Genomic DNA, 16298 nt, shown 5'->3' on the forward strand with positions numbered 1-16298 from the left:
TACTGTTCTAATTTAGTTGTGATATGGTACATGATATACATAAGAAGATTTAGCAGTTTATCAGTTATGCTATGTACATATTTTCTCCAGGTTTGGCAGCTCGCTGAGTTTAGCTTACTGAGTTACGTTGACAGGGTAGCTGCTAATTCCTATGTTTGGCTCTTAAATTGTATCAGTGATGTCTGAAATTCTACACTGAGCTGCTCACGTAAATTGCATTGGAATATTAAATGTCTCTCTTGCTAATCCGGATGTCACATTCAGCACCACAGGGTGCCCAGCTGGGATGTGACTAGACATTTTATTTAGATCATTTTCAAATACTAGCAATATTATTCGTGAAACGGTTTAAACCTGTTTGAATTTTTAATTTAATTTTTTGTTGCTATTGCCATTGTTTTCTACAGACAACACATTTTGTATTGTGTTGTATTCTACCCAGCTGGGATGAAATTCTCAAGTATTGCAAAATTCAGGTTTTTTTTTTTTTTTAGCAGTAACACAGCTGGCTTGGCATCAGGGTGTGTGGCCTAATATGCAAATAGGTTCCTGCTGGGCTTTTTCTACAAAACCCCCTGTGTGAAACAATGGTTGACATCAGGGGGTGTGGCCCCCAGTCAAAATTGTACAGAATTGTTCATGTAGAGGTTATCCTTGCTAATTCTTAGGCAGTGTGGAAAAAGCATTCCTATTTTAGAGGCAACTAAAATTCTCATGGTGGACACAAGGAAGAGAGAGGCCTTTGAAAAGTTTTGCATTCTTCCTTGGAATTCTCAAACTGAGCGGGGGGGTGTGTCTGGATATTACACTATTCTAGTGCTGATGTTTTTAGTATTTTAATGTTGTTTTAATTTTATTATCGATTGCATTTGTCTCTGACGTTAAGCCGTCCTGAGCCCTGCTTCCAGGGAAAGGCAGCCAATAAATCGAAGCTAATAAATTAATAATACAAAATGCAAAGAAGGCGAGATAAACCCTCTATCCCATCTTAACCCGCTGAGTGGCTTTGAAAATTCATTTCAGATTACTTTCATTCAGTTTGACTGATTTCTAGGTCTAAATGAATGTTAGGAGACAAGGTTTAAAAAAGAACTGCCTCACTTTCTTTATATGAATGGAGCTGGCCTGTGTTTTCATTACCAAACCTAACAGCAACTGAAAGTGGGTGGCAGGATTGTTGTTGGTCTACTAAAGACACAACGCAGAGCAAACAGTGAGATAGAGCGCTGGGCAAGCAGGCCATTTTCTACCAAGAACAGAAAAGAATGAAGCTTTGCATGCTACAGCAGGAATCCAAAGTTTCTGCTCGTATTGAACCAGTCTGGGATTGTTAAACCACATCAATGACAAGTGATTGCTCAGCTCTTGCAGTCAAAGATAGCTAATGTTCTTATCTGCTTCCGATTTGTGTGTATGTGCAGGACCTTTTTTGTAGAAAAAGCGCAGCAGGAACTCATTTGCATATTAGGCCACATCCCCTGACACCAAGTGAGCTGGAACTGCGTTCCTGTGCATTCCTGCTAAAAAAAAAAAGCCTTGTGTATGCGCAATGGGAAGGGTTTGTGGTAGGGAGGCATATAGGCCCTGTTGCATAACGCCTCTGATTAGATTTACCCACCCATAGAACCTTTTAAAATTGCATCGATATATACCCATTCAAATATTAAGTGATCTCTCTCTCTCACACACACACACAGAGGGCTGGGCAAAAAAGATTAAAGATTAATCATTACTCAGCAGCAGAGACAACTCTAAATCACATAAATCACAGCATTAAATTGCAGCAGTTACCTAAGAATTTTATTGATTGCAGTTTCCTTATCCAAAAGATTTCTTGCCCTAATGCTGAAAACAGACTTCCGGAGCTGTGAAACACAAGGGAAGAAATTTAATGTTGTACATCCTATCCTGGGTCAGAAAACTGATCAGTTCTGAGAAACTAAAGTGTTTAGGTAATCTAGACAAGTGTGAAAAAGGTTCTGCCATCACAAATTTAGTGCCCCTCTTGTGTTGTTATGGAGCAATAAAACCACTCTTTCCACTGAATGCTTCTTGGTTTCCTTTTGACTGGCCGTATAAAAAGAGAGCACTGTTAGGTGCTGCTATCTCTTCATCAAAGCTCAGATGGATTAAGAGTGTCAATGTAGTATGAACCTTTGGCACTGCAGAAAGTCTGAAGGTTGTTAATTATCAGGTTCAAAGGTTAGGAGGGGCTGTGGCTCAGTGGTAGAGCATCTGCTTTGCATACAGAAAGTCCCAGGTTCAATTCCCTGCATCTCCAGTTAAAAGGACCAGGCAGCAGGTGACGTTAAAGGCCTCTGCCTGAGTCCCTGAAGAGTTGCTGCCAGATTGAGTAGACAACACTGACCTTGGTGGACGAATGGTTTTAATCAGCATAAGGAAGGTTTTTGTATTCATGTGTTCACTCATGCCTCGCAACAATGCCACCAAAGCTCACAGCACATTTTCAAATACAAATGGAACACTCTGAAAAAAACAGGAGAGTGCCCCACTGGATTCAGACACTGTCAGTCCACACAAGCATGTATTTCATAATGCTTGTGTTATAAATGGCATTGGCAGAGAAATATGGTGCATTTGTTATAAAAACATGGGTTGGATCCAGCACAAAGATTCCACCTGTGGTAGAACTCTTGTGAGAAAAAGACTGTGGTAGCTGCTTTCATTGAGTAAAACTTACTGTATTCCCACTTGAGCTTCTGCAAGATCTTAGGCAACCAAGTTTTGGGCATATAATATACAGGGAAGAAAGTGCTAGGTGATGCACAAGATCTCTCTCAAGAAGAACTGCACTAAGTCCGTTTGTGTTTCTGCTTGTGCATTACTGGATTCAAGTCAATAATTGATTTGTATTTTATTGACTCATTTTAAGACACCATATTAGTCATTTTCCACATCAAGCCATGATGTGGAGAACCTTTTCCTTTCCCAGTTCCTTTCCCCTTCTTGTGCCTTCCTTCCTTTCTTGGTTTGCTTAACTGCAGTATTTTGGAACATACAAACCAAGTTACCACAGCTCGCCTTCAGACCATTAATGAAACTATGGTTTGAAGCAGGTTTTGCAAACCATGGTTTGGAGGCAATCTTGGTTCATACTAATTATAATTTGGACATCAGAGTACAATATTATGAAGCAAACCAGGAAACAGAGGAAAGAACTGGCATATTAGAAGGGAGCATATGGGTTTGTGGCCCATTCCTCATTCTCCAAATAATGATTTGGAGGACTATGAATGTGACGTCTGAACTGAGCTGTTATTAACTCCTTCCAGCTTTCCAGTGTCTTCTATACTTGTTGAGATATTTTTGAACTTTCAGCTTTTAAAATATGTATATTCTAATCAATAACTAATGTTTTTCCTTTGCCCAGTCATTTCCTCCTATCATACTTTATGCAAATACTCCCTACACAGACATTCTAACAATATGACTCAGATAATAACCAGTTTAGTAATTCTGAAATATAATCAGCAACTTTGGTTATTAACTGCAACTCAGAGCCTTCTGAGGTCACAAAGGACAGTGAGAAAGAACCTTTTGTATTAAAAGCTTATTCTCCTGACTTTCCTTCTGCCAACCAGCTGGGGAATAAGACATATGTTTATACTGGGAAACAGTAGCATTCCTAGCCAGCTTGGCACCTGGGGTGAATAATTTTTTTAACATTCCCCTCCTCTATTTTTTTTTTTTTGCTGTCAAGTCACAGCTGACTTATAGCAACTAATGTTCCCTCTAAGCTGAGCTAGTGTGAGCCAGCTCACAGTTTTCTAGTCAATGGCTCACACATTTTTGTATTAGCTCAGGAAAAAATGGCCCCAGAGCAAACTAATTGATGCAGCAGCTCACAACTTTAATGCCAGTAGCTCACGAAGTAGAATTTTTGCTCACAAGACTCCACAGCTTAGAGAGAACATTGGGCAACCCCATAGGGTTTTCAAGGCAAGAGATACTCAGGGGGTGGTTTGCCATTGCCTGCCTCCACACAAGCCGTGCTTAGCTTCTGAGATCTGACAAGATCAGGTGAGGCTAGGCTGGGGCTATTCAGGTCATGGCCCCTCCTCTATATGACAATGAAAAAAATAAGAATCATGGAATAAAATGAATAATAATAATAATGGCCAGAAAACAGATTCAGTAAATACACACAAAGACACATGCTTTAAAATGCTTCACAGTTATCATTCCGGAAAGCCCCCTTCATAAAAACTGTAATTGTTAGGTCTTTTATTTTACAAAATTTGATTCTCCTCCGGCCATCATTTTTATTTCGTCATAACATGAAGCCAATTCTGTGGCTGCAAAATGTTTTAAAAATCTGATCAGGAGGAGGGTAAAGCTTTCAAAGTTACCAGGATAGTACCATAGCTTAAAGGAGGGCAGATGGCGTTAATAAAAAGGAAACAAATACACATCTGCTTTATGGATGACAAGCCGACATCTCTGACAACAACCCAGATGTTGCTGATGACAGAAAATTAATGAAAGTCCATATCTGAGGCCAGCCTTGTTGAAAATTATAACATTATGAAAAAAACAACAATGCAGAAGATAGTTCTGTAGGTATAGTCCTAAGAAGAGTTACACCACTGAATTGCAGGGAGGGCAGGATATAAATCCAATAAAATAAAATAAAAAATAAATTTTGGAGTAAAACTGTGAGAAGTGCTGCAAATACTAACTTCATTGTAATTAAACCTTTTTAGAAAGAATCTTCCTGGGTGGCTTATTCAGAAGAAGAAGAAGAAGAAGAAGAAGAAGGAGGAGAAGAAGGAGAAGGAGAAGGAGAAGGAGAAGAAGAAGAAGAAGAAGAAGAAGAAGAAGAAGAAGAAGAAGAAGAAGAAGAAGAAGAAAGGAGAAGAAGAAGAAGAAGAAAGGAGAAGAAAGAAGAAGAAATTGGATTTATACTCTGCCCTTCACTTGGAGTCACAGAGCAGCTTACAATTTCCTTTCCCTTCCTCTCCCCACAACAGACACCCTGTGAGGAAGGTAGCGCTGAGAGGACTCTTAAGAGAACAGCTCTGAGAGAGTTATGACTGACCCAAGGTCAGTCAGTAGCTGCATTTGGAGGAGTGGGGAATCAAACCTGGTTCTCTCAAATAAAAGTCCATGCACTTAACTACTACATCAAACAGATTCTCCTACATGCTTAGAACATGACTGGTAGCATTACAGAAGATCATTCTGTTGTGTATGACCGGCAGATGTAACAACACTCCTGATGAACCAATGTTTGGGGGATATCAAAATATAGAAAGGAGTACATGGCGCTCTCAGGTCAAAGAAAGAAATCCAGTTGTTGATGATTGTGTAGTTGCAAGCAAGGTCTTCTGCTGTTGCTCACAAATGTGGCTTCATCAGGTACCAGGATAAGGGAGGCAGTCAGCTGGTAAATTGCTAATTCCTTGAGAGTGTGTAAGTGCGGTAAGCCAGCCCCATGGTAACCAGTGGGAGATGCAGGTATTAGGCAGAATGGCCATGCATGAAGGGAAGCTGGGAGCACTAGTCCTCTTAGTGGGTAGTATCTAAAATGGCCAGGCGGTGGCAGGGGTACAAAAATAGGAAGAGAAAACCCATCTAAGGATTGGGCTGGCCAAAGAGCATTGTGTCACAGGATGCAGACCTGGATGGCTGCAGGTGCCTGAATGCCTCAAAGAGCAGAATGGAGCAGCACTCATGAGTCAGTGGGGCCATTCTACCACAATATGCTGGAAAGAGAGCTAGACTGAAATTATTCTAATGAGATTAATAGTGTTGTGATGGATGAAAATGAGGTTTATGATATAAGGTATAAATAATTGCAATTCTAGACCAACACATTTTCTGGAGAGTAGGTAAGAAGATGGTGATGGGATGAAGATGGATGTTAACTACTTGCTCTGCGCAAACTAAGAATGATGTTCTCTGGATGCTGTGAAACAGAGATCCAACCAGCTTTCCCTCTCATGAAAAGGGGAGGGTGCATTTCCTCTGACCAACCAAAAGTCTATGCTGAGGACCACCATGTTGGACAGGGGCTTTATTAAGGAGGAATACTGAGTGAAATGGAACAAAAAAGGTGGTTGGATTCAACCAATTGGATAAAAATATGGAACAGAGGTCCATCAGTGGCTATTAGCCACAGTGTGTGTGTGTGTATTGGCCACTGTGTGATACAGAGTGTTGGACTGGATGGGCCACTGGCCTGATCCAACATGGCTTCTCTTATGTTCTTAACCTACTGTTCAGAGGCCCAAGATAAGAGCTGAAAGCTATAGGGTCCCTACCCCCTGTAAATTTGCCCCAGTTAGGGCAGCCTAACATTGGGTTTTGCTATACTGGCTTCCTCATAGCAACAGGCCACATCCTGTAAAACCTAGGATTTGATGCTTGTGGTTACCATTCTCTAAGACTCACTCGTATTTCAGAGCTTACTTAGTGTGTGTGCATGCGTGCATGCATGCACACACACATATACACACAGTTCAAAACTTTATCCTCCAGCAAAATGGAAGTTATAGATTTGCTTTCACCACTGTGGTACAGAGGTGTTGGACTAGGATCTCAGAGACCCAGGTTCAAATCTCCATCTGCCATGTAAACTTGTTGGGTGACCCTGGGCCAGTCACTCTCTTTCAACCTGACCTACTTCATATTGGAATTAGTAATTTCAAAAAACAAAACCTGTGTAGAGCAGAAGTAGGAACAAAGCATGTGCTTCGGGAATATTAGTTAAAATACAATACTGCAACAAAAAAAATATTGTGAGGATATAATTGTGGGAGAGGACAATATTGTAAGCCGGTTCCCCTCTGGGGAGAAAAACTGGGTGTAAATACCTAAATAAATAAAGGAAAAGGACTTGAAAAGGAATTGTGGGGGGGAACATTTTTAAATCACCAAGTTCAGCACTAAAACAGCATTGGCATTCACAGATTGGACCTGTGGACACTATACCATCAAGTTTGGTGCTAGATTCTCTGATGTACAAGAAGCCTGCACACCAAGGGGGCAACATATGTCAGGAGAATCTCATTTCTGTTGTTCTAATACTGTGTATTTAATTAATACTCCCAGACAACATGCTTTGCTCCTAAATGTACTCTGCACAGAAATCTGTACTGAGTTTTTGAATTTACTAATTCCAAATTTCTGTTAGAATGAGGATGTTGGTGGGGGGGAATCCACTGAAATGGGAAGTTGCTATGGTAATTGTAACTATAGAAAGCCAGAATCTGCCTAATAAAAATGCTATCTGATGTTCCATCCAAAGCACTAAACTGCTCATTGAATACACAAAACTAATCTTACATTGAGTTCTGACCATTGCTATGCATAGCCTAGAACTGTTTGCCCTGAATGGTAAACATTCTCTGAAGTATTTGAAACATGGCCAGATGCATGTTTTAGGGGCTCATGGGCACCTCCATTGCCGATTCCCTTCTCTCCACCACTTCAAATTTGACCCTCCCTTCATGGTTTATTTTCTTCCTGTTGCAGCTTCTTTTCCACTCCCAAACTCAGCCAACTTCCCTCCTCAATTGTGATTCTCTTCTCTTCTGAATTGTAACCTCCAGAACATGACTATCTTATCTTCTAGTAATACTGGACCTAAAAGGATCATGAAGAAGTCTTATTGCTCTTTCCAATGCACTTCTCAGAAGGAACTGAAAGATTTCCTCAGAAGCTTCTGGGTTGCCACAGATGCCTCTGGAGTGATGCCTGTTTCTGGCAGAAGGGGTGCTTGGAGAAAGAAGCAGAGGACACAACTCTCTTGTTCATTGGTTCCTCCATTGCAGCAAGGCACATCTCCCACTAGAATGGAACCTTAGCTGTCAGGGGCTTTCGGAGATGCTTGCCCATGCCTTTAAACTGAGAGCCAGTTTGGTGTAGTGGTGAAGTGTGTGGACTCTTATCTGGGAGTACCGGGTTTGATTCCCCACTCCTCCACATGCACCTGCTGGAGTGACCTTGGGTCAGTCATAACTGTCTTAGAGCTGTTCTGCTCAAGAACAGTTTCTGTCAGATTTCTCTCAGCCTCACCTACCTCACAGGCTGTCTGTTGTGAGGAGGGGAAGAGAAAGAAGACTGCAAGCCACTCTGAGTGAGGGGCAGGGTATAAATCCAATCTCTTCTCTTCTCTCTTCTTCTCTTTAATTGATGCCATCCCTGACATAAAACCTTTTAATTGAAGATGCTGGGGATTGAATTAGAGATGGGCATGAACTGGGAAAATATGGTTCAGTTCATAGTCAAAATCATGAGCCAAACTGAACTAGGAGGTTTGTTTGTGAACTGAGCTGGTTTGTGGCTCCACAAACCCTGTTGAAAGAGACCACAGTCCTTTTAAATGGGGTTCGCAGAAAGCCTGAAAAACAGCTATTTTTGCAGCTTTCACAGGAACAGAAAGTAGGGGTTTAAAGGGACTGAGACCCTTGAAACCCCCGTTTCCTGCTCCATCCACGAACCACCATGAACTACTTTAAAAGTTCATGGAAGTTTGAGATGGAAGACCTATCACAAACTTCTATTTGCGAACCATGAGTAAAGCAAAATTCATGATGAATTTTGCTTCATGGTTCGACTCATGCCCATTCCTAGTTCAAACAGTGATGCTCTATGTTCTTGGTGCTTGGGAGGGGCAACACTGTGAGGGCTTCTAGTGTCCTGGCTCCACTGATGGACCTTCTGATAGCACCTGGTTTTTTTGGCCACTGTGTGACGCAGAGTGTTGGACTGGATGGGCAATTGGCCTGATCCAACATGGCTTCTCTTATGTTCTGCATGCAAGACACGAGCTCTATTCCTATCTGGTGGGTTTTCCCCACAACATATACAAAGATTCCATGTGCTTGCACAATCCTGTAATGCTATGCATGGAGAATGTAGAGAAACACAACTACAGATTTAACTATTATTACCTTCTGGTCAATATATTTGTTTTCTTCAATAGCCAGCCTTTTAGAGTGGTCACAGGAGGAAGAAGATGCTGATGGAAGCCTTCTTAATAAGCAAGTTGTGTCCTGTTGCTGTCTATCGATAAACTGCTTCATAAAGCTTTCCCTTTTAATTAGAGAGAAAGAAAGAGAGAGCGAGAAAGTGCAAATCATACTTTGTTTGTTAGTGATTAAAATAATCCTAAATAGTCTTTGTTTGGAATGGGTCATAATTGCTCACTGCTAAAGGACAAAAGATAAAATAGAAACCTCAAAACCATACATGACACATCGTACAAAGCAGATTTAGATTTAATCACTGAAATAACATGTTTTGATTCAGCTAAACTACAGTCCAGAAAAAAGTTATTTTCTTCTTTAATCATATTTTCTTTTTAAATGTTTACCATTTACTTTGCACAGAGAGGAGCTGTGGCCCAGTGCACATGATTTGCATGCAGTAAATCCCAGCTTCAATCTCTGCTACTGCCAGCTAAAGAATCTCAAGAAGAAGGTGCTGCATATCTCCCTTCTCTACCCAGAGAGCCGGTATCAGCCATTTAGACAATACTGAGCTAGATGATCTGTTTTATATCTTATGTCCAGATGAACAGGACTCTAACAATATAAGAACAATCATGCTTTCTCAGCTATATCACCATATCTAACAGTAAAGTGAACAGACTAATGAGGTCTAAATATGCTCCAGGATGGATGGAATGTTTAGAGTAGCTGTATGTCAATTCAAGAAAACAAGGGAGGAGAAATCTTTGAGGAAGTGATGTTGAGGGGCAACGTGATTCAAATTGTTCTCTCCCCCTCATGATTTTATTTATTTATGTATTTAATAGGCTTATATTCCGCCTTTTCCCGTAAACAGGCTCAAGGCGGATCACAACATACTCCTCACAGGCCCGAAGTTTGTCGTAACTATACGAGATTCCTTCAGTTACTCTTGTAATGCATTTTTCAGAGTTCCTGATTACAGAAGGCTGTCATCACAGTCCCATTCCCCCACTCCATGAATGTTCATTGTCCCCCAACATATTGACTTGAAAGAGTTAGCAAGGAGAAGCAAAATAGTTCATTTTTCTTTGTGATAAAAGGAATCTGTTGTTTTCCTCCTAGGAAAAATTTTCTAGGAATGCACCTCAACATTGTTTAGCTTTTAACAGTCACTGGTCTCTACCAAGAAATCCTTGGAATTTCAGCGTGCTGAATATATGACTTACAAACATACAACACAGCAACCTTGTGGGAACTAAGCAGGTACACATTTGGTCAGCACATGCATTAGAGACCTCCTAGGAACCCAACATATTGTCAGGTGGAGGTTCATTGAAGCTCACAAATAAGCAGACTTGTTATTTGAAACAAAGTTGCATTTATTGGATACTCCAGAGTTACTCCAGCTTGATAGGCATTGGAACTGATGGAGAACAGTTCAAATCATTGGTATTTAACATTCTACATCAAAGCAATAGCCTCTACCCCCAATTCCCAAAACAAAGGCTGCTTTTGCATATGAGAGTTTTCACAACGTTCTCCCCTTATCTTTTCAGTTGGTGGTTACATTTTCCCTGCGGCAATGTCCTTGCTGCCTCTAGGGAGGAGGTGAGAATCTGGCACATACTTTCTACTTCAAAGAGGACCTGGCAACCTTTGATATTCCTGAGAAGCTACTCTCTACTTCCCCCCCCTCCCTCTTCGCTATTCTGCCCCCCTGTGTTAGTAAGCATATCTAGGCATTAATCAATATAGTTAGTAATCAGCATTTGGCAATAGTATCAATGAACAGAGCCTGACACATATGTTGCCTGAGCTCTCCCATGGAAGAAATGAGAGACGCAAATTATTTAAAAATATGTTAATGAAAAGTGCTGAGGAGAAGGAGGGCAGTTGGATTTATATCCTGCCCTTCATTCTCATTCAGTAGGCTCCAGCTTCAATCTCTGCTACTGCTAGCTAAAGAATCTCAAGAAGCAGGTGCTGCGTATCTCCTCTACCCAGAGAGCTGGTGTGAGCCATATTAGACAATACTGAGCTAGATGATCTGTTTTATATCTTATGTCCAGATAAACAGGACTCTAACAATATAAGAACAATTGTGCTTTCTCAGATATCACTATATCTAACAGTAAAGTGAATGGACTAATGAGGTCTAAATATGCTCCAGGACAGATGGAATTTTTAAAGTATGAGTCTCAGAGCAGCTTACAATCTCTTTCCCTTCCTCTCCTCACAACAGACAGGTAGGGCTGAGAGAACTCTGAGAGGATTGCTCTTGAGAGCTCTGAGAGAGCTGTGACTGACCCAAGGTCACTCAGCTGGCTGCATGTGAAGGAGTGGGGAATCAAACTCCCAGATTAGAGTTTGCTGCTTTTAACCACTACATCAAACTGGCTCTCCAAAAAGGCATAGATGAATCCACTCACCGAACTATTGCTTCTAAATTTTCCTGGAGAAAAAGAATGACCATTAAACCAGTCTGATCTTATGTATGTATGTTTGCTTGTAAATGGGTCTCCCTAATGACAACAAATATTACTTCTGGTTTAATGGTCATTCTTTTTCTGACAATTCTCCCTCTTCCTCCCCACCTATCCTGTCCGTTGAAGAGTAGGTGCAACTGCATAACAATCCCTGGTTTAGGAGAGCGAGCAGCAAGCCAGCCACCAGGGGCTTTGCCATGCTCCCAGCAGCCCTCATTAACCCCTGGAGAAGCCCGCACCACCCTTCTTATGTGATTTTGGGCGGTGGGTGGCTTGCTGGCCTTTTTACTAGGGGGGGCAGGCAGCCCAGGAGAGCCCCAGGTAAGCGAGGCCTTCTTGGCCAGGCTGGATTTCTAGTCAGCCCAAGCAGACCTTGCTCACCTGCTGTTCTCCTTTCTTGCATCAAGCTGCTTTTGGCTGAAGGGGGGGGGCTGCATATGCTAATGATTATGCTAATGAGCTTCAACACCTATTTTTCTACAAAATGACCCCTGATAATAATGGTTCTTCCACTGAAGGGGCTGATGATCGGCATGGGGGGGGGGAGGAGGGTATGACACAAAATCAAAACCACAGTGAAGAAGGAATACTTAGGAAAAACTCAAATCTATCTTAAAATGTTGTTCATGTTGACTCAGTAGGCTACAAAGGGAGTTAAGAAGGTATATTACCTTATTTTGGGGACTGTGAAATCCGAAGGCAGCTTGGAGATTTTTACCATTTGAGGTCTGTTAGGAAATTTTTCGAAGATCCGTAGACGTAATGGAAGCTTTTCTTTTGTATCTGCATTTGCTTCACTTTGTTTCAGCTAAAAATGGGGGGAAAGCCAGATATCAAGTGTGGCTGTTTCAGAAATCAAGCACCAGCAAGAGTAAGCAACTGACAAAACACAAGATGGCAGCAGAGAACTACAGAGCATACTGACATTGTTCAGACATTCTTTTTCTTTTTTTTAACAACTGCCAATACAACTGAAACTACAGCAGTCCATTTCTTGAAAAATTTAAAATGCAAAGAATGTTATGGTAAATATTTGTTATTTCCTTTGTGTGCCTCTTCACAGTTCTCTAACACTCTGCTAGGAAAATAAATATTACTTCTTCCTCTTATTAGGCTCATCTGCTGTAGATAAATGGAACGTTCCACACATCACACACTAAGGAGAAGATTTTGTATCCCAGGGTGGATCTGAATGCCTAAATCTCAACACAATCAAATTAAATTAGGCCTGGACACTGTGATGAAGGAGCTAGTCTTCAAAAACAGTTCCCTATCTGCCGGGAATTCGATGCATTCTTCACATACTAAGCAAGCTAGTTTTGGAAGTCCCAGCTGCTTCTTCAGGAAGAGTCACTCCCTGCAGGCATATTTGGAAGTAACATAGCTGGCTCAATAGTTCACTCTCTGCCAGTCCAAGACAAGGAATTTGCTAGTACAGTTAAGTCTGCATGAGTCTCACGGGAAAAGAAAGAGCTGGAAACAGGACACAATATAGTCATGTCTAGGAGAGAAGAGCTCCCGAGAAATTAATAAATGAATGTCTAACGAATCTTCTAGGCCAGGGGTGTCAAACATGCAGTTTGGGGGCCGAATCAGACCCCTGGAGGGTTCCTATATGGCCCCCGAACAACTGGCTGTCATCTGCTTCCTTCTCCCTCTCTCTTGCTTCCTTTTGCATCACAGCTAGCTTTGAAAGGCTTGCTCAATCGCACAGGAGCTACAGAGCAAAACCTCTATTTTCTCCATTGGCTGAGGATCCTCTCTCAGAGAGGAATAGGGAAGGCAGAGCTTGCCTTTCCAGTCTCTCATTCGCACAACAGAGCTACTGAGCCAAGCCTCTCTTCCTTCTATTGGCTGAGGCTCCTCCTCCTCCTGGTCCCCTGGGGAAGGAAGGAAAGAGCCAGAGCTTCCTTTGCCCAGTTCCCTGGATCCCATGGGAGAAATACAAAGAAAGTATCTTTAAAACCAATGAGTGTGAATGTTTTAAGCATGTGTGTGTGTGTGTGTGTTTGTGTTCTTTATAAAATTTATCTCTTTGCTACCTAATCTTAAATAGGTACACACATGGTCTGGCCCGACATGGCTCGGCCTAACCCGACATAGCCTGGCCCAACAAGGTTTCGTTTATGTCAGATCCGGCCCTCATAACAAATGAGTTCGACACCCCTGCTCTAGGCACTTCTTCATAAATGAATGAACGTTCGTTGGGAATGCATGTTGTGTCAAGTAAAGAGAGAGCTATCTTCAGGCTTTTTTGAACACTGAGTCATTACAGATGATCTTCAATGAGTGCTGATGGCAAGACGTTTTCTTAAATGAGCATTAATGGCTGGTAGCTACCAGCTAATGACATACTACACTGGTCGGAACAGGGCTAGAGAGAAACAGTACAACAGACACATGACAAAACCAATAAAGGGGACAAAAATTGGAACATATTCACAGCTGGTCAGGATAGGTGGTGTTTTGACAGGAATGGATACTGACTTGCATGTTGCCTCTTGGCACACCCCTATGTTCAACTGGGGTTTTCATAAAAAAAGGTCTCACAAAACCAACAGAAGCCTCCAAGCACCCTCTTCTCAGAAGGAAACTGACCCTATAAAAGACTGCCCCATCGAACTTCCAACTGCTGAGGGAAGTGAGAAGCTAAGAAACAATGTAATTAGATTTCAGCACAATCCCAGCGGTATCCGATGGAGGACATCTAATCACAGATAAGGAGGAGGGTATCTGAAGGACCAGCTCTGGCTTCTGACTCCCCAGACTCCTGTGTAGAAGGATAACAACCTCACAACAATTATGCCTGATGCAAACAAAATGCCGCATGGACTGAATACATTTGAGTTTTGAGTATAAACAAAGGGCACAGATTAGTGATGGGATAGTATAGTGAGCCAAAGGGAAGAGAGGCCTTAAAGAGCATTGCAAGGGCCACAGTTATATTTAGTCTTATCTTCTCTAATGAATTCAGGTCACAAAAGCAGTACACTAATAAGAACTGGCTTGATAATAAATTGAGATATGCTGCAAATGCTGAAGAGAATCAAGCCCAAGATAACATTTTGAAGATCTGGGAGGTTGGGGGAGGGGGGATGTGCCAGAAGAATCTTTTATCAAAAAATGCAAACTAATATTATTTGCTGGAGAGAGGGGTGGAGGGGAGCATCTGGTATCTGTTGGAAGAGGAAAAGAAAAACTTGAAAGGAATTATGCAGAAACCCAGCAGTTAGATTTTAATATGGCTGAGAATGAAAAACAAAAACAACCCCCAACAACGATGACTTAACAAAAAAAATGTTATCAAAAGCAAATGCAATTGCAGACTGCTAAAAGAGATAATTGTTCTGTTTAATGCCGGTATTACAGTAGCAGCCCAAAGCACTTTTCTGAAGCCTTCTCCAGTGTCTCAGGAGCACTCAGCAATAAGAGAATGGGTGTTATAGGATGCTATGGGGGTCCATGGAGCAATTCACAATGGCTGCAACTGGCATATCACATTGAATTCTGAATGCGACCTTATGATCAAAGTACCGAAACATGAGATTATGTGCACAGAAGAGCTATGAATGTAAATCAGGTGCTACAAAGACTGGGTATGGGGGGAGGGAACAGAAGATTAAAACTGGTATAATTTCAAGAGGATGATGTGCAGACATGTATTTGAAGAGGAACTTTTAAAGTCAGACTAAAAGATGCCTTCTGAACTAAGAAAAGAGGGAGCCTCTGAGAAATATTCAATAGGTTATGGATAAGAAGGAAGCAAGGGACTCACTGGGGCTTTTTATATTACCCATTATACATACATACACACAAGCAGGAACGCACAGGAACGCAGTTCCGGCTGGCTTAGTGTCAAGGGGTGTGGCCTAATATGTAAATAAATTCCTGCTGGGCTTTTCCCACAAAAAGCCCCATGTGAAACAATGATGACACCAGCGGGTGTGGCCTAAAATTCAAATGAGTTCCTGCTGGGCTTTTTCTACCAAAAAAGCCCTGTATATATCTTTTCTGATTGTTTCTGGTGCACCCAGAAAGACAAGCTCCTATTCGGCATTCCTTTGGAAATGCCAAGAGGAGGTTTGCCTCTGCATCTGCAATTACTTGGAGCAGTCCCTGACATGGCAGTGAATGGAGAAGCTGATTCTTGCTAGGGACCCCACAATGGCATCAAACTCTTCATTTTGGAGGGCATGTGTAACAAACAGCAGCTCTGCAGGTCTGCATTTCACATGCATGCTATTACAGAGATTTCATCAGTCTTTTAATGTGTTCTTTGGTAGTGGTCTTCAGCTCAGGTTGGGATCTTCAGGTTGGTTGTGGACTCCTACCAGTATCATGACCCCCAAGACTTCTCATGGTGGGCTGACCCCTCCCCCACCTGGCCAGCCCTGTGGAGAAAAGAGTCCATGCAACAGAAGATGCACATGGCCCACTCAAGGCCTGTGTGGCCAGAGGAAGTTGTGCCCAGTCTATGTATTGTGGGGCAGGTGGAGCCTAGCACACCAAAGGCCTGCACAGGTAGGGCTCCTGGTACACCTGAGCCTCATGCAGAGCTTGGAAAGAGGTGCCTGGCTGGGTGCCCAGGCTATTTCTCTCTCCCCCCTTCCTTTTGGTGGGGACAGGGTGGGCACACTGCCTTTCTCTACATCCTTTGGAAGGTACAGCCAGGAAGCAGGGCCCTTTTCCAGGATGGTTTCCCTGTCCTAGCCCATCCCTATACCTAGTGGTTAGAAAACTTACAGAGCTTTCATTTTGGGACTGCTTTCTGGAAGAACCAGCAGCTAATGTAACACATGCAGGGAGCAAGGGCTCTACAATTCCTGCCTTGGTACTTCAGCTGTGGAGAGCATTGTTACATGACAGTGAACTT

The 16298-nt window shown here is 42.1% G+C and overlaps 1 protein-coding gene across 2 annotated transcripts in view; it reads right to left on the bottom strand.

Moving 5' to 3' along the window:
* Positions 1–16298, bottom strand: part of NALCN (sodium leak channel, non-selective) — a 290882-nt gene that overhangs the window by 47860 nt on the left and 226724 nt on the right. For both annotated transcript variants that reach the window (XM_060233672.1, XM_060233671.1), the window contains 3 exons: positions 12097–12233; positions 8919–9060; positions 1792–1865 (listed from right to left, as the gene is read on the bottom strand). In XM_060233672.1, coding sequence (XP_060089655.1) covers positions 1792–1865; positions 8919–9060; positions 12097–12233 — 353 coding nt within the window. The remainder of the gene's footprint in view (positions 1–1791; positions 1866–8918; positions 9061–12096; positions 12234–16298) is intronic.

The sequence above is a fragment of the Heteronotia binoei genome, chromosome 3, assembly GCF_032191835.1.
Source record: "Heteronotia binoei isolate CCM8104 ecotype False Entrance Well chromosome 3, APGP_CSIRO_Hbin_v1, whole genome shotgun sequence".
In the NCBI taxonomy this organism is placed as follows: domain Eukaryota; kingdom Metazoa; phylum Chordata; class Lepidosauria; order Squamata; family Gekkonidae; genus Heteronotia; species Heteronotia binoei.